This window comes from Platalea leucorodia, assembly GCF_965183815.1.
Source record: "Platalea leucorodia genome assembly, chromosome: 1".
Lineage (NCBI taxonomy): Eukaryota > Metazoa > Chordata > Aves > Pelecaniformes > Threskiornithidae > Platalea > Platalea leucorodia.
In genome coordinates, this window is record NC_138823.1 from 6,050,533 (window position 1) to 6,077,497 (window position 26,965).

Consider the following 26,965-nt stretch of genomic DNA (forward strand, 5'->3'; position numbering starts at 1 on the left):
AAATAGTGTAAACTAAACAGAATTCCTTATTCTTGGATCACTCTGAAGCCTAAACTGTCCCACTTTTGGCTCCTTTTCAACCCTTTCTCCTGGAAGGGGAAATAAATGTTGATCAGTTGCTGTAATCTCAAACTGGGCTCAGTCTCACAGTGACAGACTGAGATGGGAAAGAAACCAGTGTGGAAAACCCATCACTAAAAATGCTTTATCTCCAACCTTTCTTCTAATACCCCTGAAGACTTCCTTGCCATGATATGAGTCCTCTTGATGTGAATGGGGCAATTTTCTCTCACTGATATATCCATACTTAAAGTAGTTGCAAGTTAAGAGACTTGGTTCAATTCTTCATGCTATAAAAAATGGATAAAATGATGTATTTTGGCATGAATGCAAGAATAATATCGAACCACAAATGTATATTAAATCCACCACAGGTTATGATTATAGATTTTTAAGCAGATGTTCTGATTTGTTTTGGGTTTTTTTTCCCCACTATTTTTAGCCTAAATGACTGTTCTGAGACACCTTTCAGCATCATAACGCAGCGATGAGCTCTTGAAGTGTTTTGGCAAAGAGTGGAGAGGAATGACACCTTAGAGCCGCAGCTCTCAGACCTGGTCATGTAGGTAGTCCTTCTGCTGGGGCAGAAGTCACGCGTGTACCAAGTGAGCCACGTCCACCAAGCTCCCCGTCACGCCGTGTCTGCTGCCTGTCGAGCCAGCGTCGGTCCATCCCGCCGCCGTTCTGCTGACTGACACCAGCTGGTGCTCTGCTCCTTTTATCCTGGCCTCATGTGGGTTAGCAGCTGGCAAAGACTGTTTTTAATAATGTATTTATAAAACTTTGCAGCCATGCAAGCCCAGACACAGAGAAAGGACGTTTTGAGCTCTAAGCACTGGAAGTGCAGAACGCCGCACAGCAGATCTGGTTTCCCATCTCTTGCTGCTGCTCCTAACCTGCTCTTCCATCACTAGTGCCAGAAAACAATGCTTCCTAAAAAATACACGGGAGGAAAAACCTTAGGCTGAAGGCTGCCGTAGCTATTTTAAGTCATGTTTGTCTTGATCCCTCTGCAGGCGGCTGCCTGATCGGTATTTCAGTAATGTACTTATTTAAAAGGAAATTCTAACTACTGTAGGGCACGGTGATATTTTCATGCCCTTTTTACCCTGTAACCTTTTCCAGCTCGCTCAAACCTGAGCACCTCGCTGTCTCGGAGGGACACCGTCTGGCTGAGGTGTAAACTACAGCACCTGCTTGCGCCCTTTGGATTTAGGGGTGGTACTTGAATAGGCATGCTTTGTTTTCTTTTCTTTTCTTTTTTTTTTTTTTTTTAATTCTTTCTTTCATTTATGTTCCACTGCTGGCAGATACTTCCAAATTTTATTTGCAAGATGCAGGGTTCATTATAGATGTATTGCTTTTCTCCTTGTCTGCATATGGTACGGACTTTTGAAAATATAGGAGCCTGTATTTTGTCCTGGGAATAAGGATTTACAGCTACGCCTCAACAACTACATAAGATTTTCCTCTTTTTTATTTCATGAACCAGGACGATGTACACTTTATTTCTGAGATACAGGATAGAGATAGCCCCAACATTTGACTGATCAACACTGGTTTTGAACAAATGCTGACACCACCATTCTTTTCATCTGTGATTCCCACAGAACCCTATTGCTTTGAAAAGAAAGATCCTAAAATGCATAATCGACCCTGCAGCAATGATCTGCAACATGAAGTGTCCCCTTCATGCCTCTTTTACCCAGCTATCAACAGCGAGAAGCTGATGTGCATGTTAAAAGACAGAGAAAGCAGAAATTCCCTAAGAAAATGGACAAAGAAATCTCTGCATTAAAGAGGAAAAGATGGATTCAGGAGCTGGGAGAAAGTTTTCCAAAATCATTCCTTAGGCAGTAAGAGCTACAGAGTGGAAACTGCTTTCTCCTGTGTGTGTGTACACAGTAGATAGGACTGCAATGATTTTATGATCTAATAAAAAATAATAAAACAACAGCAATAAGTAAATCATAACATTAAAAAAAAAAGTGTTGATCTAGTGTTAGAAAACATAGCTAGACTTTTAACATCCCAGCCACTTTGCCTGGCTTGTTACAGTGCCAGCTGACTTCAGGGGCCTCAGTCAAGGTAAATTCAAACCAATGACCTTAAACTGAAGATCATCCACTTGAGCTTTTGCACTCCTTTAAACCAAACAGTTAAAAGATGTGTTTTGAAGCTGCTGAGTTACTCCTATAGAGAAGGACTGACGGCTACAAATACGTATATGACAACAGCCACGTATTTTTAGCATTTGCCGTTTCTGAGGCTCAGGAACTGAAAGCAGCAGTGGGTGAAGTGGCAACCGGTTGTGTGAGATTTGCAGTGGTTTGTATCTCGGCTCTGCGTTGTGTATCTCCTAATGATGAATGTGTGGGACAGCCGGGTCAGGAATGGTTTCCACTCCAGTGCATTGATTGTGTAGTTGGCAGTGGGCTCAATTAAAGTATAATAATCTGGTAATCTCTCTCCTTTTTCCATTCAGGCTGCTGAACACTGAATAGAGCCAGTGAAAGGCTATAGCTTTTGAAAAGTAGGTGAACTCCTGCCTCTTTGTCTGAGCAGTTTGTGCCTAGTCAAGTAAAATGACAGGCAGAAGAGACAACTCCCCAAAACTTTGCTCTCAGGACTTGCATCATTACTTCTGTTTGTGCTTCTATGAGATAACACTTGCTCTTTATTTTAGGCTACGGACTGGATTTCTAGCAAGCTTCTCACCACGGCAAAAAGACAAGCGGATGTGAGAAAGGAGATATGTCCGTAATGGGAAGATGCCGCGTGCCCCATCTCCTCGTTCTTCTCACATGCGTGTTCAGCGGGGAGAGAATTGAGGCACAGAGAGCAGGTACGCACTGTTCAGCTTGCTGCCTCATGCTAAGTAGCTGCTGGGGCTTTTACATGGCTGAGAAGCTATCGTTGCTGAGAAGAAAACAATATAAAACCCAAGCAAGACATTTACTGCTGAAAAGACATAAAATAGACCTCAGGGTTGGAGATAGCTCAGGGATCAAGGTTATGATTTACCTAGGGTCCCTGGTTCTGCTGCAGGCTTAGAAAGGTTAGCTCAGCTACCCAGAGCAAGGGGAGCAGCATGCAGTTTACTCTGGATATGCTTCATCTCTCCCATGCTGGCATGGAGATCACTTCTTCCATTGCCTTCAGTGGGTTTCAGATTAGATCTGGTGAATCTTCTGTCTGGCTAGGACTTTCCTAGTCAGCTAAAGAGGGCCAGGGCACTGTTCATAGCCTGTCTTGGTTCATACTGCCTAGTTGCTAGCATGGTCCCTGGCATGGCTTTTGGCCTGCGCTGATGAGCACTGTCTCCCAAATGCCACTGAATGCATTAGAGGATGGTGCAGCTGAGGGACTGTTCCTATAGGCAGTCTTGCCAAGGACACGTTGTTTTTTGGGGGGGAGCAGGAAGAGTCGAGTTATCTGGCTGTGAATGATGCTATACCTCAGGGACAGCAAACAGTTGTAGACCTATGCAGTTTATTGGTATAAAAGCCCAAAGGTACTTTAAGATGGAGGCTTTCTGTCTCTTTCTAGGAAAGATGCTATTCTGTAGCGTTGGGTAATTTATAAGAAAGAAAAAGATTTTTTAGATCTTCTCTCAGTCTAAGCAATAGCTGCTTTACAGTTTTGCTATGTGATCTGTATAAGGCTTTTGAGTGAAGTTTAACAGGAATAAGCACTTAGTAACAAAACAAAGCGAAACCTCATCTTTTTTTCTGCCTGTGGATCAGTCACAGGAAGGGTATGGTGGTACCATTTACATGTTCATTCTGTGATTACTTTAAATAATTTTGCGCTTATGGCTTGTTTGTGAACTATTTTTAATGGCAATATTGCAAAAGAGTTGACTCAGTGTCTGAGAGGATGAATACAACTCCTGGAATTATGCTTCCAGAGAGTATTCCTGTAATTAGAGAACTGAAAGTTCACTTTCTATGAATTATCTCCCATATTCCCTTAACATGAACTGTTTCTGCCAGTAAACAATATTATTATAGCGTTCTTGGAAAACAATCAATTTTGTCCAGAAGTGGACATTACTATGTTAAAAATGCAGATTAATATTTACTAAAAGCTTTTCTGCAGCATTTCATCTCAGTGCCATCAGGTCTTTAAGCAAAGAATCACTGACTCTAAGAAAATGATCCTGAAAGACCATCTTTTTCTCCTCTACATACTGCCTCAATAGGCATCACTTTTTAAACCTTAAGCCCCCCCTTGTTTTAAGGCTCATTGCCCTTCAACACCAACAGGATTCATTCTGTCTGTTCTGTTTGTTTTTTTAATTGCAGTCATCTCCCCTGCTGAGAGTCACTAAAATAAGCAACAGGAAGGTCTGTACCTTGTGGGTTTTGTACTTAAACCTTTATGTTCCCTGGTTAGTCTCACTTAATTAATATTCTTTTAGACAGAATAGATTAATATAATAATGAATTGGGGGGCAGAGTGGAGATTTCTTCCTTACCCTTTACTGTTATATATTATATCCTTTATATTCTGCAAAAGTCAATCAGAACTACACTTGGCAGTCTAGCCGATATACACAGACGTAATGTATCTTATATCTGATAATACAAAATGATATATTCAGTCAGCTCCACACTCTCATTACCTTTGAGAGAGTTACTGTGTGTTTCCAGCCAGACCTTTCTTGCTCTGTGGTTAGAGACAAGTGTTCCCTCACTGACAAAATGCCGTCACAGAACATGATCCAATGCAGACAGGTTGTTTCCAACGTGATCACGTGTGGATGGGTTGCTCCCAATGTGATCCCAATCCTATGTCCATAGGTTGTTCCCGTAGACACTGAAGGAACAGCAGCGCTTGCATCAGGTCTCTGGGATGTACCCTGCTATGGAAATTAACGCAGCAACAGATGATGCTCATTTTTCATCGTCACTCGCAGCACACCGGCTGTGTATTCAACCACCCTCACGGCCATCATGCAATACCATGAGCACTGCCTGACAGCATTACAATGCCTACCTATAATGCTTTTACTCTTATTTGAATGCAAGTCTTCTTCATGTGGCTGAGCCACCCGCACTCTCCTTTGCAGTGCAGTGGGCTGTTCTGGGATTCCTGTCCTCTTCAGGGCAGGTGCACAGCCCCAGGATGATCAAAAGCACCAGAGCTAATTTATGAACCATAAGGTCAAATTTGGTGTGGGAGAAGACTTTGTGACCTTCCTGTAGGCTCAAATGCTGGAACTCAGTGAGGAAATATGGCAACAGCATCATTCCCCCCACCTTTGGGTAGCATGATTCATATTTCTGTTCAGTGAGCTTGCTGTCAAGCAAGTGCTTGACTGGATGAACTGTGTATGATGCCTCCATGCTCCTTGGTCTGTTCCAGGGGAAAACATCCTAGTCCTCAGCTAACATCCACATTGGGTGTATTTACGTCAGTGCTTTAGGTCTGGTCAGGAGTGCAGCAGGACAGACTACTTCCTAAGAGATGGGGAGCCAGGATCTGGGGGTCTCCCTGGGCTGACAGGACAGGGTCTCACCAGCCACAGCCTGTCCTACCACCCCAAGCCAGAGAGCAGGGAAGGCTGGGGGATGGCAGCCAGGCTCAATAAGCAATCCAAATTCCCAGACAACCTCATAGTGATGAAGCAGATCCAAGATCAAGCCAGGAACATGAGTCAGTAAGTCAAGGTCTGGATCAGGTCTAAAGACAGCAGCCAGGGTCAGCCATTCTCCAGGCAAGTCCACTGAGGTGAGGCAGGTCCAAGGTCTTAGTCACTGATGGACATTTAGTTGCTGGGACATGGCTGAAACAACTAGTTTCATGTGAAAATATGCAAAAAGTACAGCTGGAATGTCACTTTGTAATGTATGGAGAGTTAAACTGTCCTCAGTGGGCATACCCTGGAGTTATGTATTCTCAGAAATACTCTCAGATTTTCTGACCAAGGGAGGTAGCTTGGTCAGTCCAGGCCAGAGCCCAGAGGAGCTTATTAACATGGTTGTAGTGGAAACAGTTGGGGGAGTCAGGGTCCTGCAGTGAAACAGGAGTCAACAGAACAGATCTGCTCTCAGTGGGTGTGGGTACATGTGGGCTACCAGCTCAGATCCTGGTAAAGCAACAGTGTTTAAAGGCAATTGCCAACAGTTTAGGAGACAGATATAACATCTCCAGTTCAGTGGGACACAGAAGAGCTCTGTTACTCTGAGAGAAATAAAGTGGCACGGGCACTGGTATGGACCAGCTCTCTGTTTTGTATCGTATGTGCTTTGTTCTCCACATGATTGGTCAAATTAGTTTTTTACCATTGGTTCAAACAAGCAGTTGTACTTTGTGAGACGATGTGAGACAAGAACTACTGGAGAAACAGTGGTTGGTGGTTGTGATCATAGATAAATTGACTTTGTAGAGCAGCTTTCAATCTTGAAACTCATAATTCATTAGGGACTATGGTCTATAATAGTGAGTTAAATAAACATATGTATATATATATATACACATTTTGTCCAGTTGGGGCAGTATGTTGATAAAACTTTGACATCTGTGGAACATTTATGAATATACTGCGTCTTGGCTTGCATATATTCAGAAAAAGCTAGAAAACATCTCCTGGGAGATCTACTTCCTTGGCAAGCAGCAGACAAATATATGACCAGTCTGGCTTCATAAGGCAAGCAAGCTTCAATTAAAATACATTTGCTTTCTGGATTACACAGGCCTCAGATTAGAAAAGGGTGGTTGTGGGGATAAGTGAACTTTTCCTTTACAAAGCAACTGCCCTTTGTTGTCAAGGAAGCCATCCCAGTATTCAGTGAGTCATCCTTTAGTCAATAGTCAATGGCAGAGAGCCTCAAAATCAAAATAATCTTGTTATAAACTTGCTTCACCAAGATATGATGCTGAGCAAAAGAACTGCTTCTAGCTAGGCATAAATAAATCATAATGTTAATGCAAGAAGGAACATGAAAGCTTCACTACTCATGGTCAGGATTGGTATAGGCAAGGTCAGAGCAGGTCTCTTGATCTGACAAGGTCATTTTAGAGCATTACCTGAGCAAAGGCACTGCAATGAAGTTTGAGAAAAATAGCTTCATATGCATGCAGGTGGTGTAGGTGAAAGATTGAGCAGAGGCAGTTAGTAGTGCAGGAAGAGAAAGGGTTTGCATTTCAAAGTGAAGTGTGTGCTACTGTAGGTGTCCTGAAACAGATGAGGTGAATCACAAGGAAGAAAGGCTGAGAATCTGCACTTTCTCTGCAGGATAGGGAGAGGGTTTGCTGCCTCCTCGAAATTGCTCCCTAGAGAGCTATGCCTTGGGAATATTTAGTATGTCTGATACTCCTCTTTCAGTTTCCTTTAGTGATACTTTCTGCCACTCTTGCAGGTTGCAAGAATGTTCACTATGACCTTGTCTTCATCTTGGATGCCTCTTCCAGTGTCGGAAAAGAAGATTTTGAGAAAGTTCGACAGTGGGTGTCTAATTTGGTGGAAACTTTTGAGATTGGCCCAGACAAAACCCGTGTAGGTGTGGTGCGATACAGTGATCATCCAACCACAGAGTTTGACCTGGGAAAGTACAAAACCCGTGAGGAAATCAAAGAGGCTGCACGAAAAATTAAGTATTACGGGGGTAATACGAACACTGGAGATGCTCTCAGGTACATCAACACCTACAGTTTTTCCAAAGAAGCTGGTGGGAGACTTAGTGATCGAACTGTTAAAAAAGTGGCTATTCTTCTGACTGATGGAAGGAGCCAGGATTATGTCTTGGATCCAGCCACTGCAGCCCATCAGGCCGGGATTAGGATCTTTGCTGTGGGTGTTGGCGAAGCCTTAAAAGAGGAACTCGATGAGATTGCTTCAGAACCCAAGTCTGCTCATGTGTTTCATGTCTCTGATTACAATGCCATCGATAAAATTCGGGGGAAGCTGAGAAGACGTCTCTGTGAAAGTAAGTAGAACTCCCAGTTCTTCTACAGAATTAGAATTATAATAGGTTCAGTTAGCATATAGGTATGAAAAGCTGTGACTGTTTTCTTTCATGCTTATAATTCTATGCTGATAATTCTTTATTTCAGTGTCTTCCACTCTGTTCCACTCTGTAAGAAGTCATTTTACAGCCTGGAGTGTTATGAAGTGATCACTTCTGGGTTCTTCTGCCCAAGTCAACACTAACTATAGTTCAGCTTCTAATGGTCTACTAGAGACCAAAAAGTGAACTCCCTTTTGGTTCTGATATAGTTCAGTTATTTTATAATATTTTGGACTACTGAATATGAAGGGTGACATCATATTTATACCCAGAATTTTATTTATTTCCCCTTATTTTCTGGCATCAGAATGTGTAAAGAGTGCTATGGATGCTGCAAAAGGATTCTTGTGCTTCTCTGCCTTTCAGCATCCCAGATCTACTGACAATTGGTGTTCAGTAGTGCTCTGGCTATCAACCACATAAACCTTGGTGATGTTTTCAATGACTTTTAATGGAGAACAGTGTGTGAAATTCACACAGAATAAATTGTCTTTGAACTTCCAGCACCCTGGTGAAGAGGACTGTAATGGCATCATGGCTGGTATCTCCTAGCTCTTTAATGGGACCAGCAATCACATATCCCTTTCTCCTTCCCCCAGTGAAAAATCACTCTCTCGTTCTTGGTGAATACATAAAAGTTACCTGGTTTTGCTGCTTTTTGCAGTGTGTGTTGTGGTTACTGTGAGTTCTATGGGTCAAAATAATGAGACACTGCTCTGGTTCCTAGGTCTGAACTTGAAAGACAACAGATGACTCCGCACTGTAACATGTTGCAGTGTTAAAATGACCAGGTCTGCAGGCCAGGACCTTGTGTTACTGTCAGAATAGAATAGAATAGAATAGAATAGAATAGAATAGAATAGAATAGAATAGAATAGAATAGAATAGAATAGAATGTTTCAGTTGGAAGGGACCTACAACGCTCATCTAATCCAACTGCTTGACCACTTCAGGGCTGACCAAAAGTTAAAGCATGTTATTAAGGCCATTGTCCAAATGCCTTTTAGACACTGACAGGCTTGGGGCATTGACCACCTCTCTAGGAAGCCTGTTCCACTGCTTGACCACTCTCTTGGTAAAGAAAGGCTTCCTAATGTCCAGTCTTAACCTCCTCTGGTGCAGCTTTGAACCATTCCCACACGTGCTGTCACTGGATACCAGGGAGGAGAGATCAGATGACAAAAGGTTGCCTGAAAAAAAACAAATAAACAACAGGCCTTGTAGCTGGTGTTGTGAGGCTCTTTTATTGCTCTCTGTGACCTCCATTTGCAAGAAAAAAGTGCTAACATAGTGTTCTGGGCTTTTGTATGTTTCTTAAAGAGCAACTAGCACAAGCAGGCATAAATCAGTTGACATTGCACAACAATATCTAGGTATGATTGCTTTTTTGTAGCCTGAATAAAAGTGGGTATGGATAGTGTAATCCCAATACAAGTGAAAGTCATGGTGGATATTGACTGTAAACTGTGCAGACTGAAGGAGCTGGATCTTTTTGCCCAAGAATCTTCTGTAATCATACACGGAACTGGGGCAGAATAAAGGGTAAACCCTTCTGGTGGGCACACTCAACCAACTCAAACAACTTCCTACTGCAGCTGCTGAACTCCCAAAATGGGATTTTCCTCTGAAATTCTATTATGTTCCTTTTCTAAAGCAAGTGTTTTCAGTACTTTTCACCTGGGTCTGTGTTTGTCACCTTCTCAAAAAATCATTTACCTGTCTAATGCGATTTGTCTGTGGCTTTCTGAGCCCATACTATGTCCACACATGTGCATACCACTCCTCATTAGATCACAAAGGATTACTGGGAGCATCCTTCATCCTGAGTGTGATAGCAGTCACTCTCCGAGGTGTTTGCTTCCACCTGCACTAGTGGGTTCAGTGGGGAGAAATGAAGCCTCTAAAAGAGTAAATGAAAGGGAAGAGTTTAGTTTTATTAGATACGGGGAAGTTTTAAGGGGAATACAGGCTACTAAATGGATTGGTTTCCGTGTTAGAACAAAGGGAATCACATTACCATCAATGAACATTAATAAGGAAGGGAGCAGAGAGAAGGGAATTAGCTGAACAAACATCGAGTAGATAATGTGCACATATTGAGGATCAGTCAGGCAGAATAATGAGATGTAAGGAAGCTAGGAGTGACAAGGGGAATTGAGTATCCAGGTACATGGGACACAGTGAATGCAGGTGGATTTGAAGAAGTGGATGCAGGATAGAAAGAGAGGTTGTCAACCAAGGCAGCAAACACAGGTGCAATATACTGATTTCCACAGCAACAGCAGTTATAGAAGATAGGTCTGCCACAGATGTTCCTGGACAGTGTTCTTCAGATCCAAGGGCTCCATTGAGATGCTGTAACATCCCTAGATCCTTCATTCCAGCCTTGATGGGGGACAACTTCTTCTCGGTGTCTGGCCTCAGTCCCTCTCACTGCAGTTGGAGCCCGTTTTTGTCCTGTTTTCACTGGATATCAAAAAGAGTTTATTCTCTTCCTCTGTACATCAGTCTTTTCTGCTTGGAAGGATGTTACATATTTTCCCTAAGTCTTTTCTACTTAGATTTAAAGCAGGAAAACTGCTCTTTGGCAGTCTTGTCATATTTATTTAATTTATTTATTTGCATACAAAATGTTTTTAATAGGCATGATGTTTAGCTCAGATCTAAATAAACAAGAAATTCTTGCTGTCAATGAAGCTGACTGTTAAAATACAGGATGAGACAGTGAGAGCACTATCAGCAGTAGTATTAATGCAGAGATCAGCTAACTTTTGTTTTCTGCATATGTGATGATGCAACTGCTTTGGGAGGTGGGAAAGGGCTGGCAGAGAACAGGACCAAGTGTTTTCTAGTGCGTGTGCCACTTTCAAATTTCATGTTTACACAGTAGGAACAGGAAAGGAGTTCACTATAAGGGCTATGCCTTACACATATTTAGAAGGTAAAACTTTTAATAGCTGTTGTAGTTTACTTTCTGTAGTTTTAATATGACAGCACTGCATAAAACAGGAACATACAAACCACTGAGTGGGTGGAGGACGTGACAAGGACACATGCCAAACTGCCATTTAGTTTGTGCACATTCCAAGACAAAAACATATATTGCCACAGCCAAGGTAGTGTTTTAATAGACATAATCCTTTGTGAGCTCCTGGGAGACACATGTATCAAAGAGCGGAAATGGCAGAAAGTTTTTTTTGTTGCACTGACCAATGATGAGTCTTCCAGTCCTTGTACTGCCGTACTACTGAAATGTGAAGAGTTTTGCAGTGTTGCAAATACTGAATTTCATGCTAGCAGCTGTTCAGAATCACTTGTCTCTGGTCTCACTACTCTGTCCTAGACTCAGTCATTCCGTCTTGCTATATTTGACTCAATTTATTGCTAAGAACATCTCATTAAGTGCATTAATAGCATTTTAGCTCTCATTTGATCTTGTGGAAGTAAGCATAGCAGAATCGAAAAATAACATGTCTTCTCAGTGGGACATTGTGGCAGTGGGAGATATTTTTGCCAAACATCTCCATTACATTCTGGACTATAGTTAGCAGGCAAAAATGGGTGACGCTTTCACAGGAAAGCAGGAGAGATGCATTCTGCTAAAAATTCCAGAGATGCTACATGCTTCCTAAATAGGGTTTCTGCTTAAATGTTGTAGAGATAACAACAGGCAGCTATGGAATATTTAAAAATATACTAGCATCTGCTTCTGGTAGGTAAATAGTAGGTTTATGCTTGTCAAAGAGAGCCAATTTCTTCAATTTCAACCCAGATTTAATTTAAAGCTGGATTTGATAAGTTAGTGCATGTACAAAGTTGTCAACCTGAATCTGGTAGCACTGGAGTTTAACACTGTCACCTGACGTTTAAGCCTCAATGCGGGGAGAGGTTGCAATGGTGTCCTAAAACACCCATACCTGCTCAAGAGGTAATTGTTTCTTAAAAACACTGATTGCAGTGCCCTGGATGCTGTAATATTTGAGTTTATTCTGTTATCATTAAGCCAGGCAGGTGATAAGATACAGTTTGCAAAGCTGAGCAAAAACATTCTCCAAAGTGTCACTCTTTACTGGTTCCATGAAGCAGAAGCCTGTGACTTGGCACTCTTGGATTACACGGAGTGTATGTGCGATTACTAAGCCTCTGCTTTACTGCAAAAGTCAGATTTCACAGCTTGAAAATAAATTTGGCTTTAGAGGTACAGTCTCTGCTGAGATTTGTGGGTTTTTTTTTTGTTTTTTTTTTTTTTCCTACATCTAGTAATAGGAGAAACACAAGCATATGTTCTCTAAGGAAGTACTACAGGAGTAGTGTGCTCGACATTGGTCTATGTCCAGTAGTCACTTTCATGTATAATGTAGCCCTTTCTACCAACAGTTTTTAGTTGTCTGTGAGCTTGATGAGATCCTTGCCATGATGAGTTCCTCTGCAAACGTGTGGAAGACCAAAGGACTATGTCATATGAATCTCAAATGTTTTGCAAAAACAAGGAGATGAAGCTGAAATGTTTCAATGACTGGTTGGTACCAATGGTTTGTCATTGGTTTCAGTTGATACAGTGAGGCCTGTGATAAAATATCAAAAGAAGTCATATGTACAGATGATTCGCAACATTTATTTTTCTATTTGTAGATGTATTTGTTGACTTTGGGTTGTGTATGCAGTGCACAAAATATAAGTCTTACGCTACCACTGTTCTGATGCAAAAGAACTTCCAGCCTTCAAGGAAGGCTTGAACACCATTCAAAATAATAGTCTAAAGGCTTCAGAAATGTCTTTTTTTGAAGTCAGCTTTGCTCACATTCATGGTATATGTTCACATAAGAACATCAAGCTGTTTCTTCTTGGCCTTCAATGTTAAAAATATCTCATGCACGGAGACCATGACAAAGGGTAGGCATCTGAATTGCCGTATCTTGACTTACAGTTCCTAAGAGACTTATCAATATAATCAAATCTCACATGGGTACTGAAATATCTATACATCAGCACCTAACAGTATTTGCCTAACTGTTGACCGCCATTTTATACTTCCTGTTGAGCTCTGAGATTTCACTGTAAAAACATTCATTTCTAGATAGCTTCGCATTAGACATCATGGACTAGGAAAGGAGGTGGAACTTGACAAGCTGGCAGGAGTGAGAATCCTAAAATATTTTAATGGACTCAGTTGTGGTAGTAGTTTTAATTCTTTCAGATTGTTGAGCAGAATTTGTGGACTTGGGAATTTGTAGATTGGTTTTAATTTCATAGTAGTAGTATGACTTTATTTGAATTCTTCAAAAGTTCAGCTTAGCAGTAATTCCAAGTCTTGCTTGGTCTTATTGCAAGAGCTCTTTTTCATTGTTGTGATGGCTTGCAGAGACCTCTTACCAATGTGAACATAGCTTCTTGTCATCTGGCAGAATTTGGTACATGCCACAAGTGGACCTATACATTTACTTGGAAAAATCTGTAGCACTCAACTCCATGTTGAATGTAGAGAAGGTTGAGGTGTTTTGGAGTAATAACTGATGTCTAACAGACTGGTTAAAGTCTGATTAGCACAATATGTCCCATGAAGATAATCTAACTCTTGTGCTTCTAGCTCATGTATACATTGCACCTGCCACAGGCAGCATTCTTAGTGGAATATTCCATATTTGGCTGCTTAAGAGTATGTCTAAGCTAAGTGCAGCTACTAACATTTTGATTCTCAGTTGAAAATCCAGTCACTTCCAGATGGTTTGGGAAGTCTGTTAAAAGCTCAGCAGACAACTGCTGCTTTTTTAAAAGCTGCAACTAGGCAGTGACCCAGCTGATATCACCTCTGATATCTCCTGTTGCTTCTTGATGCTCTTCTCCCCCAGCTGCAGTGGTGGCTTTCTCAAACTCCGTAACATCTCCAACTTGTAGCAATCTCTCATGTCACAGATGACAGGATCGCGCATCCTTTCATCACCACATTTGCTGGCTAACTGCAGTTTCCTGCGAAGGCATAAAAGGCCTGTGACAGAATTTCCAACCGATTTATCTTTTGCTTAAAAGAGAAGAAAAAAATTCACTTGTCATGGATGATGTGCTAGGAAGAGATAAAATATTTGATGGGCTTAGTGGTGATGACATTACGCAACTTTCTTCTGCCATTGGGTGGTTTGAAGGACAGCCTGGTATCTTGGATTATGGCTCCAGGAAGCACAACAAAGATATTCTTTTTCTTACAAAATTTTTTATTTTCAAATCAAATGCCTGAAACTCTCAGATTTGATTTTTTACTTGGTCCTGTCATTACCGGCTTAGAGCAAGACAGTTCCAGAGCTGGTGTCTGACAGGCAGAAATCCTTGAGCTCAGGGAGTACACAGTGGCTGCTGGTTGCTCCTCAGTTCCTCCACAGATCATGTAGAAGTGACTGTTTTCCCAGATCATCACTACAGTTCTGTTCTGCCACTGTGTAATCTCCATATCATTTAAATAACTTCCTATTTTGCCTGGGACTCTGAAATGAATATGTTTATTCTGAGATTAGCAACAGTGCTGTTTTATGACCAGTTAAAGCCAGCCCCATTGCTAAAAAAGACGGTCTTCCTAACTTCCTTCTCCCATCTGCCAGCACAGGCATTTGTGTGGCCTCACCATGAACTACAGCAGGGAGCCAATGAATGTTCTTGTTTTCTTTCCCGGATTAGTTTTTACTCAGATTTAGTTCACAATGCAGCCACATGGACATTTGCTGTCCCAGGGGAGGAACTGGCACCAGGGGACAACAAATGACTAGGAGTGGGAGGAGGACCTGGATTGCATCCTTTGGTACAGTGCTAGTTCATATCAGCTTGATGAACATTAGCTAAGGACTTCAGAAAGCTGAGGAAAATCCTCCATGTGCTCCTACCGTAAATGTGAGCCTGTGCTCTGCTGTGCTCTGGTTTAAGTGTGCACAATGTGGATTGCTAGGCAGATTCTTCCCATTCAGACTCCACTTCCAGGCTTCAGCACAGCTTGCTTGCCTTGAATAAACTGCATGTTTAACAAAAATATCCCACTTCAGACGGATCTCTTCATGAGTCTGTTCCATTTTCCTTAAATAGGCTTTTCAGTATGAAGAATTATTTCTGCTTTACTACTGAGTTACCTTCTGGTTTTTTTGGGGGGTAGCTGTAATGACAGAGCTCTCCCTCCTCGGACACGCACTGTGTCTAGCTGGGAGCATCTTGCTGGGAGTCACTGGTAGGTGGGATGAGCAAGCTGACCACCACCTTCACTTAGATACAGACACCACCTTCACTTAGATACAGGCTGTCTGTCAGTCCCTCCAGGCAGCACTTTGATATTTCTGTGATCCTGCACCCCGGTACCTTCTCTCCCCCACAGTGGATGTTAGCTCTTTTACAGTTTTGGAAAGTGATTTATTGATTTATTTTTATTCCTTTGTACATTGGAAAAAGCAACGTCTTAGACATTGCCTTCAGGTGAGGAGGAAATTCAGCCTTGCAGCAGCTGTGGCCCAATTTCTCCTTTTTGCTGAGGGAGCAAAGGTATGAGCCAACAGTCATACAAACAACAGAGCTTTAGAAATAAGTCTGTGGCAGAAAATGGTGTTACTTCTACTCTTCTTTGCTATAGCTGAGAAAAGGAGTCTTTTTCAAACCTGCAGCTTCGTACAGACTGCTGGGAACCTCAATATGGGACTCTGAAGGTAGAAGTATAATAAAATGAGATCGATTAAACCTTTTGCACTTGCCTTTCTTATCTCCAGTTTCTTTCTTTAACAGTTACATACAAATAGCAGCATCATAAAACATGGACAATCACTTTACATAAAGCAATGAATCTCTGGACTGCCAACAGCATCTTGTCCAAAATCACAGAATCTAGCTGAATGATAACATTTCCCCTAGCTTGTAATAGTTTTTCTTGCATTTCAGACAAGAAATCTTCGTGAACAATGTTTGATGTACAGTAAAACTAATTGTAAAGGCAGAGAGAAGATTAGACTCATGACAAATAAAAGTAAGTCCCAGACATTAGAAAGAAACATTGAGACAATCAGGAAAAGTATGAGTCTCTGTGGCAGGAGAAATTACATCTTATGAAAAAGTAATGTGCCGTTTAGAGAACAAAAAGAGGAAAAATATGGTGACTATGGGAGCCATTTCTAAATAGTGTAGGAATGAAACAGAAATACAGAAATAGGAACAGGCAAAAAGCTGGAACATATTGTCATGTGCTGAAGTTATTAGTAGCTTGTTTTTTAACACCGCCTGCAGCCCTCATTGATTTTCAGGAGCTGTGGGTGCTCAGCACTTTCAAGATTAGGCTGTGGAGCCCAATACTTATCCAGCTGCAATCAGAAGGAGGCTTTCTGTCTGCTCCGGTGGAGTCCAAATGATGGGGTAAAAGAGAGGACTCATCCCTGGGGCAGCACTGATTGTCTTGGTGTTTGCTTTCTGCACTGATAAGGAACACTCAGTAGGAAGAATAACCTCTGAAGCTGGGCAGATACTCAGTAGAAGACTGGGGCAAGGCACACAAAAACCTCTGAGGTTTCAGGTTTAGTCACAGACTTTTCTGTCCAAGAAAAACAGAGAGATGAGGAGAAAACCCTTGCCATGTTCTTCACAAAGCTAAAATGTTTTAAACCTCAGCAGCTCTTGTGCAGTCAGGGCTTTCTTCCTCCTTCATTAACAGCCCCTAAACTGACTTCAGACTTAAAGAACACCACCTATTTAATGCTCTAGGCCTGCCCTTTTTTTTTTATGCTTTATGTGGCTATTCCCATAAAAATCTAATGGTATCTTTCAGCGCAGGCTATAAATGGAGCTAGACCATCACCTGCCCTGGTTAGGTGCACCTGTAAATTAAAGATTTCCTCTGCTCTCCCTTGATTTGGGGATGTACTTCTATTTAGGATAGGGAACGCCAAGTCTGGAAAGGTGCTGTGGAGATTTAGTCCCAGTTCTGCTGATGGAGCTGGTAGAATTTAATGCAAATGATAGAGAAGTGTGAATGTTTGTCGGAGCATGCAAAACCCCATGCAATGCATTAAAGGTCCCATCATAGCATATTATACTTTTCCTGAAACTCAGTGGGTTTCCTGAATCCCGCAGCTTCTTATGAAATTAATGTTTCTGTCAACCCCCTATAGCAATGGTGAGCTTGGTCTCTCAGGGCTGTTTTTGGTTTTGGGTTTTCTTGGTTTTCTGTTTTGTTTTTTTTTCTTCTTCTTCTGGCTCCGTATATTCAAGCCTCAAAGTCCTGTGATGAATAACTGCAATGAGAGCTGCAGATCCTAATATTCCAGGTAATGAGGGAGTTTGGAGGTACCACAAAGGGCGCTGGGTCTCGCAGGAGGGACACAGCTGGTGCTGGTCCCCGGCTGCCTGTGACATTTGGGCAAAAGTTTAGCACAAAAACTCTGGCTTGGATGAATGGCCACTCTCTCATCAAATAGCTTCACTGGAAAATTTGTGACCTTTTGTGGTATTGAGTCAAGGTCTTCACATCACCTGAAAGTTAAACTGATTTTGGAAACAATTTCACAGGCAGAAGTGGACTGTAAAAAGAAAACCATGCTCAGACCTAGCTTATCTAGGTGAAACATTACACCTGAAACAAAATGGGCGGGACCACCTGTTTTTTAAGATCTGGGATGAAACAATTGCTTCCAGTTCTGTGTCTTGCTGAGCTGTCTTTAGAAGTCTGTGTTGTTTATCCTTGTGCCCAGGACCGAAGCAAAGCTTGTTTAAATTTCTAAGGACTTATTTTGAAGCTGTAAGTAGGTTTCTAATACATGTAAACCTTGCATGGACTCTCTGCAAAAGAAATCATGTTATTACTGGAGTTCAAACTCAAATGACATAACCATTTCCTACTTCATCCTTTGGTGATACGAACGGGTGTATCCTTTCTTCTGTGGAAGTTTGTAAAGGTTATCAGCCCTTTCTGCCACTGAATTTCAACTTCTCATTTTGTTTTCAAATGAACTGAGCCAACAGGCAAAATTGAATTGTAATGTACCGATCTGCTGAGAATATTTCTTCCCCAGTGGTAGAGCTGCAGCATGGTTTAGCTTGTGGGCTATTTTTGTTAGTAAATTGTAGGGTTAGTGTTTCAATCCCATCAAGCTCCCTACAAGTTACACCCAAATACCAAATTCCTTTTCAATTCAGGAATCTTGTTTATAATGTGAAACAAAAGCAGTGGGAGCATTTTGAACACCTAGGAGAACTGCTTTTTGGTAAAGTACTAATTAGATTCTTTAAAATGCAAATAAGAGATTGAACAAGCTTTGCTATATTAATGTAGTTACAAATGATGGAGAACAGTTCACAGTTCTGCATAAAATGCCTTTCGGCCTGCTCTCAATTTTGGGAACTCTGAGTACTAATGCTGTCCAGAAGTAGGCAGGGTATCTTTCAGGGAAGGTAGCTCAATTGGATACTGTGGGTTTTGTCACTTGCTGTCCTGTGTGATGTCAGGTTTCCAAACTCTGTTCATTTCCTTACAGCTTAATAGTCAACATTTAGTGTCAGTTTGGCTATAACTTGATCTGTACTCTAGGAAATTAAGAAATTTATATATAAAATATATATGTGTGTGCGTGTATAAGGCATATTTATTTATATATTTATTTTTTTTTTTTTCTGGAAAATAAAGCTGTGTCCTTTCAGCCTGAAGCATCAGGGTTTTTTTTACAGTGAGGTAGATAAAAAGCTATAACACGTTAAAGCCCTAGTGAAGATGAAATACAGGACATTTTTACTGCAGTGTAACTACACATGATCAACCTAATCCACCACCTCTGGGCGAGACTTCGTTTAGCTACACTGCAGTAGAAATCACTCTGCTTTGTTCCCCTGGGGTTTTATAGCAAGATGGATAGCATATATTAGTTATCTACTGTAAAAACCTCTCAGTTTTGGCAGGGAAGACATAACATCTCTGGGAGAGGCTGCAATACTAATATGACACAAGTAGGATGGTGCAGCAGAATTTTAGTCGCTAGTGCTAACGCTTGCTGGCAAATGACTCTAATAGCTTGAGGGTGTTTCTGAGTTTAAAACAGATGTTGGATTAGAACCGAGATCCATAAATTGAATTAAACAATATTGTATCTTTATATTCCAGTATCTTCAGTGGGATTCATATCACCTAACTGCAGTGACCTGAAAGTTATTTGTCTAGACTGTCTTGATAGTCAGTGGAAAGGAATAGACACCTCCAGAGAGTGATTCATCCTTTTCCAAGAAGACTGTCCAAGACAAGTGGCATGATTCAACCTCTGAGTGCCTATCTCTTTTCATTAACTTTTGAGAGAGATTAGATAACTTGCTCACACCAGATTCCTCACTTTGACAGCCAAAAGCAAAAGACTTGCATCTTTCCCTTCTGCGTTCTGGGAATACAATAATATTTGATTCCTTATGCCAGTAAATCAGTCTGGTGGGATTTACATTACTGATGCATATATAGGCCAGTGTGGTTGCAAGCTCAGATGTGTGTGTTGCATTTCTCATTCAGCTGCTTGAAGCTGCGGTATTTGTGCAGCGGCAGGAGACAATGCCAGTTTAGAGAACTATTGTCAAGTATTGCCATATGTTTTGGGTCAAACATTGTACTGCTAAATTGTACTTCATCCCTAAGGGACTACTTCTGTGAGAAGAATGGGTTCCTCTCCCTTATCTTGGGCTTCTTCCTAAACGTTGTGATAAATTGGCCCTTGAAGTAAAGTGCATTGTGATACTACCTGCTGCAGTCTGTTGACTCATTATAGCAAGGAGATAATGCTTTAAGAAACAACTAATGGCTGAAATACAATTAAGAGTAACAGAGAAGGAGACAGCTTTTTTAATTAGTGTTGTTGAAAGATATCTTTGCTGCAAATAGCCTTTTTTTGTTGTTAATTGAAGTGTGAAGGTTGCATGCAGAGACAGGCCCACAAATCCACTCTTGCTTAATGATCTTTCTGGTTTTCACTGTAGCAAAGTCAAACCCCAAAACAAACTGTACTCTACTGGAATCAAAATGGGAAGGATGCCAGCTCAGACCAGCTCCCGTGTTAACCAAGTCTGTGTTAGTGGTCCATACCGATTTTCCTCCCATACAGACAAGCTAAGAATTCACTTGCAGGACCTGGTGAAAAAACCCAGTGGAAGAACTGCTGGTGCATCTTGTGGGTTTGGGGCTATGAATGGGACTGGAAAGCTGGCAAATTACTTTGAACCAGCGGAGTTCCTAAGTATGGGTTTAGGTAATTAAAAAATCTTTATTCAAGTTTTCGACGAACACACTGCAGGTGCCATTTGCAGAAGTGTCCATGTGAATGGTGGCTCTGCAGTAGTCTCTGCTCTGCTGGAAGACAGCATGGCTTGTTTTAAATATTTTGACTCTTGTATATAGGCATGACACACATTATAATGATCATGACAGAGAGAGGATACGCTCAGGGCAGGCAATCCCAGTGGACTGAAATGATCCAGACCGGCCTTTGAGTCTCAGATTCCTGAAACCCAATCTCAGTGCTCTCTGGTGCAATACACCACACAGCTCCAGCAGAGGTAAAAGGGTCCTTTGGGAAGGAAAGTCACTTAGGTGTCTAGATCAAGAACCTTGGATGTTCATTTTTTTTCAATTCCTGTCCCTATATTTCCCTATATATTTTGACAGTGCCCAGCCCCAGGAGTCCTCTTAGAATGCAAATATTGGGCATAATGTTACTGCCCTAGTCCAGCTTATCGACAACCTGCAATCACGACTCCCCTTCCAGAGAAACAACCCCCTTTCTACACTTGTGGCCCTATTAGTTCAGAGCTCACTGCTTCAATGAAAAGGCTAACACAGTATAAAGCCAGAAGGAAGTCATCATTATCTTAGCTCTATCACATAGGCTGTGAGACTTACTGGAACTTTGAGTATATAACAACATATGAAGAAAGGCAAAATGTCCTAGAAAATTTACTGTGTTAGTTATAAATCAATATATTTGGGGAGGTATCTGCTAACTATTCCTCCGAGGTATCAGAGCTCTGTGCTGGAACAGTGAGTCATGCATGTTGATTTTTAACAGAGCTGTTTAAGGACTAGTGTAAAATTTACAGAGAGATAAATCTTCCAAAAATTCAACATCATTTCCACTGGCTGTTCCTATTTCTATTAGCAAGCATAGCAGCTAATGCTTGGCTTGTTTACCTATCTAATAAACTGTTCTTTGACTCTGTAGTGGCCTTGATAATATCCTGAAGAATTAATTTCCTTGGGCTAATATTACATTTATAATATATTTATCACCAACTGAATATTTACATGCTCACAGCTTTATATGCTGTGAGACACTGCAGATTCACACGTGTAAGATAGTACACAGGAATCTCTTTAATTTATGTCTGGTTCAGAATCAAGGGTTTTTATCATCTATAATTAGCAGCTTATCCCAGTGGATGGGATTTTTTTTTTTCATTGTAAATCCTTTTGCATATTATTATTATTTAGTTAAAAATACCGCCCTGGGTACCTGCTGACAGCACAAAAATACAGCATAGGACCGCTAAACAAATATAATTAGTGGATGGGTTCCTACACCCTGCCACCACATTCAGCTTTACAAACTATTTTTGAGATGATTACATCTCTCAAGTAATTTGGCTTTGGAGGTGGGTATATTTATTTGTTTTAGTACATGGGGTCTGTAATAAAGAAAAGTCTCAGCTTTTTTCTTTGATTTTCATGGGTGCATGCCTTGATCATAAAATGTTACTCTCTGCTGAAATTTCCAAACCCATCTCTTGGTCTCACAGGGACAAGAAAGTTTTTCGTTGTTCAGATCCTACTGCAGGTTGTTTCCTTTTTTTTAGTTCTTTTAACATTAATGGTCTTAGTTTAGATTATAACTAAAGCAGTAAGTTTTATTTTGGGACTCTCATCTGGAGCATGGAGTAGTTTCACTCATCTGTGTTTATGCTCAGTAACATCAGTATATCTACTGCTAATTATTTTCTGTGAACTACCACTACTACACGAGTAGTGTAGCAAGATAATAATTGTTTAATTAACCAAGCATCTGAGAAAGTATTAGAGTCTGATTTGCCACAACTTTGTACAGCTATTTACATCATTTTTGAGTTATTTCTACTGAATCCAATGTTTTTTTTAGGCTCACACATCAGGGCAGTAAAAGACCTCAGGAAAAAAAAAAAACTTGGTTGGCCTGATTTACATGTGGTGCAGTTCCTTTCCTTATGGGAAACTCTGAAGATTTTCCATGAGAAGTTTGGTGCACCCAAGCATAAAGAGGATGCTTGTTGGGACTTAGAGATCCAACCTCTTCAGTCCTAAAATAAGTCTTGTCCTACTAGCAGGGAAGATATGTGAAACAAATGTAGAAATTCTTCTTAGCAGATTGTTCCTTACTCCTGGATCTATATGGAGGTATTAAGTACAGGGGATATGTCCCTGCATCTTCCTAATGTGCTCAGCACAGTCCAGCACTCAAGAAGGACCTGGCCTGGCTCTGTAGGTTTCCAGATGGTGTTTCTGCTCACATCTCTTCCACTGCTGATTGACAGGCATCACCACTGTCATGCCAGGACGATGCTATGTTGGTGCAGTTCAGGAGCGGTGCAGGAGCACTTGAGGCTGTAATTGTGCGAGGCTGGCCCTTTTATCTTCTGTTCTTTTCTTTTTTCTTCTCAATAATTGTCTTCCCTTCACCACAAAACATACAGGAGAAAAACAGCTCTTCAGGAAAAGTGTTTTCTACCCGTAACTCTGTGCTGTGGTGGAACGAGGGAAAAATGCCAAGAAGAGCAGATAAATTTATGCCAATAAGTTCATGGTGACAGAGGTCGGTTTGTCTGTGTTTTTTCTCCCCCCCCCCCCCCGCTTCATTATAGCATAAGCTTCCAAATAACCTGCTGCCACCAGAAAGCAATGGGACTGAGGGCACCAAGGGCATTCCTCCCTTCATCTGCTTTGCCCAGGGAGCCACTGCCTGTGAGTGGATGACTTCAATTGAGCAGGAGATGAAGTATTGATCAAGTCAGTAAGTGGAAGATGCTGGCTGGTCGTCTGATTGTGGATATGGGCCCTTCCTGGTGGGCACTGACGGGGGACTCCACATCTCCCATGGACTCGAGCATCCTCTACAGTCCTACCTTGAAATTAGACTCTTTTGGAGTACAGGCTCTATCCAGCATCCTTTCTTTGCTCCTCTTCTGCACTCAGTTCTTTTTATAGCATCCACTATTTTTTTGATGTGTATATATATGCTTTTGCACATATATATATATATTACTGGAAGTGAATCAAGTGATTTTCTTTCAGTAAATGCAAATAACATCTAGGGAATGGAAACCACAGGGGTGGCTAAACATGCTATTCATGCTGGGTGGATCTGTGCTCCCATGGGGGGAGTGGAGTGTCCTAATTTCAGAATAGTACAGACTGAGTTTTCATTAAATCAGTAGCTGTTTAATTATATAGTTTTGGATGGGAAAGTGGAGAATGTAGACATGTATCTGAAATGCATCTATAATTGTATAGTCATTTCTGTATTTTTTGTTGGGTTTTTGGTGTTGAGTTTTTTTTGACACGTTGTGAATGATTTTCCTAGGGTTTGTAGGACCTATGAAAAAGCAGCTGAAGTCAGTAAAGAGAAGCCTGTGTCTGGGTGTTTTCCTGCTCTTAGGCTGAGCTTTTTATGTCACTTTCTGTCTGAAATGTCAGGCTGGATGCTAAGTTTGATTCTCCCTACACTTTTGGGTTTGTAGCTGAGGAGGAACTGTGCTAGGGTGATAGCGTGAAGAAGTGTTTAATGTTATCTTTCACGGAGGAAACCGTAACACAGTGCTTACTCCCCTACGATTCTGCCTAGCAGCATTTAACCTTCCCTGCTGGATACACTCGTTCCGCTATGGCAACTCTTTTTGATGAAGGTGAAGCATAAAGCGATGAAATCCAACTGTGGGAGGTGGATACTCTCTTAGTTAAAACGGGACAGCTCGGGAAGTGATTCTATTAACGTACATCATGGCAACATTAATTGAAAAGCAATTACATTTAGCAGTTTATCTACATGTATAAAGTAGTTAATGCAAATAATAGATTGGATCTACAGATGCAGTTTTTTGTTTGTCTGGACAGATACTTTGTGATGAAAACTTGGGCTTGCTCTGTATTTGTGCAAGGTGTCAAGAGAGTTATGGCGCTGTAAACATGGTACTGGCATTGCCTCCAATATAGACCCATTGAAACACTGTCCTGTCCTTAGCTGACAGTTGCTTGCCCAGGCCTCCTTTCAAATCAGGAGAGAAGGTGTGCCTATACTCTAGTCTTCTGTCTCTGTTTTCCCTGTATAGGGCCAAATTCAGCAGTTACAGCAGGTGTGAATCTGCCTCACGATTCAAGACTTGTTTCTGACCAGGGATGAATCCGGCCTTTCATCAGAACTTCACTGCCCAGAGATTATACTGCCATTCTTTCTTTATGTTCTCAATGTTTACTAAAAGGACTGCATAGTCTCTCTGGAGCTTCTCACCTTTGTTATATTTGGAGAAACAGGATCTCAGGAACATATTCTGATTAAGAGAATGGACATTGTGGGGTTTTTTGTTATCCTAGTCTAAGGAAACAGTTTAAAATATACTTCCCTTAGAACAAGACTGCCAGTCTGTTTAGTGCATCACTCTCTGCTTTGGGCTGAATCTGAATCTTACCTTTAAATTGCTCTTTTATTTGGAGTTGCAAATGATCTTGCACTGACTTAGAAAATTCATGTCACATTAAACATCGGAATTGCTAATGATCAAAATTCCCAAACCACCTGTGGAATCATGTATTAGGAGATACGACCATTAGTGCCCACCATGCCTTTGGAGAAGTATGGAAACATGAAAACAGTGGGCCCATCAGTGATGTTAAAACTTGTTGCACTTATGGGAATTGTTGAGTAGACCGTAACCTCTGCAACTACAAACCAGACTATAAACACTTCGAAAAACAGTATGGCACACTGATTGTCTGAATCCCTCCAGCAAGACAAAAGTGGAAACTAAAGGTTGCTTCTCAAGGGACATGTAAGATTAATTTTCTTCTAACTCTGAGGATAATTAATCACTGGAACAAGATCACCAAGGGTGATGGTAGAGTGTGTTCCTCTGGCTTCTTTAAAATGCAGGCTGATGCCTTTTTAAGAGAAGTGGTCTTGTTCAGCTCAGCTTCAAACTGCTGGCTTTAACAGCATTTTCTTCTGAGAAAAGAGAGATTCATTCCCAAATGAGCAGCTATTGCTGTGGGACATGGGATGTCTGATGTTCTGTGCAAGAGGCCTTGATGCTGGTCATAGTTTTCTGTAGCTGTAAAAACTGTGAATCTGGCAGAGTGTGATGAAAAAAGCTCTTTCTTGAGCAATCACCAATATATTTGCCTTATGCTTTATCCCAGCAGAAGTGCCACCAGAGCATCTCCCTCTTAGACTCTGAGCTTTCAGACCCTGGTGAGAGGGACATTTAAATCTATAAGTGTCTATATGTATAGGGTTGTTTGCAGCATCGTGGCTCTGGCATGGGCAGAATATGGGAAGGAGGAAAAAATGGAAAACATGTCCTTTCATTAGAAGGGAGACTGTGCTCTAATGGAGATGATTAGAGACAAATTGAAGACTTTGTTTGTCCATAAGGCAATAGAGTGGTTTTCTTGTGTGGTGGTCTGGAAGGCTGCCAAGATGTTTCTCAGTTACTAATCCTGAGTCTGTTATGGGCACAGAAAACAACACCACATATCTAACACTTAACAGGGAAAGAGGGCATATGCTCACGCTGGTGATCACTGCAGAAAGCAAGCTCTCACTTTCCCACCAGGAGCACTGGGTCCATATTGCTCCCCCTGACTTGTCTGCTTCCCACAGAGGCAGTGGCTGAACAATTTAAGAGGAACTGGCCTTGGGACTGATCATTATAAGGACAGTCAGTTCTGCTGTGAAGCTAAAGATGTGATGGCTAGTGGATGGCTAGGAAAGAGAAGATCCAAGATAGATCAAGTGTAACTTTGAAAGGACTCAGTCCTGCATTGTCTTACTTCTTATATGAACATTCCCTCTTTCTGTAACACCATATGTCATATAAAAACATGTCCTGCCCAAGGAAGTGCCCCTGTGTAGGCCTTTGTAGGATGGAGTCACTGTCATCTGGAAGGCTTTCTGCCTGTGTCTCCTCTTGTCTGCCAGAATAGCTACCACTAGTAGCTTAAGGCAATGTCCTGGTGAAGCTTAAACTACCAGTAGTAGCTACCACTAGTACATAAGGATTTAATATGTACTTGTCTCTTTTGTGCTCCGTTGTAATCAATCAGTGCTGGAGTAATACAACCACATCCCTGCTGGTTCTAGATAACTCAGAGTGAGCTCTGGGACTGAGGCAGTCACTTTAAATACAGCATCCTTCTCTGTGGATGACTGTGCTGAGGAGTAGTGTTGGAGAGCCTGACTCTACACATGCATGCACAATGGAGCTAGGAGAAATGCAGCCCAGAGGGATGTGTTGTGTTAACACAGGCCCTTGGAAGCTACACCACTGCCAGTACAAGGCCTGGGCCCTGGCGCTGTCCCACCATAGCCCATGGGACATTTGGTGGGATGGGTTCACTCTGTGCTAATGAGCTGTTGCTGAACAATGACCAGACATGGTTCAGGGAATAGCACAGTCCCAGGCCAGGAACTTTTCCCTAATAGGCAGTGGGAATGTGGCATCCTGGTTTTGGGTGGATGGGAGTTGGGAGAATAGTTTGGCTCTGCCTTCTTGCCCTCCTGGCCAAAGAATGAGTTTGGTTTGTATAGAAACATAGAAGCGTTGAGCAGTGTAAGGCAGATGGGATGTTTGAATGTGAACGCATTGGGCCATACTACACTATTTTGGTTCCCTCA

At 41.5% G+C, this 26,965-nt stretch overlaps 1 protein-coding gene across 3 annotated transcripts in view; it reads left to right on the forward strand.

The window, feature by feature from the left end:
- Positions 1-26,965, forward strand: part of COL22A1 (collagen type XXII alpha 1 chain) — a 225,103-nt gene that overhangs the window by 12,754 nt on the left and 185,384 nt on the right. For all 3 annotated transcript variants that reach the window (XR_014229069.1, XR_014229070.1, XM_082320514.1), the window contains exons 2-3: positions 2,747-2,905; positions 7,428-7,994. Coding sequence is in view for 1 of the 3 variants with exons in the window: in XM_082320514.1 (XP_082176640.1) it covers positions 2,815-2,905; positions 7,428-7,994 (658 nt within the window). In the remaining 2 variants the exon portion in view is untranslated. The remainder of the gene's footprint in view (positions 1-2,746; positions 2,906-7,427; positions 7,995-26,965) is intronic.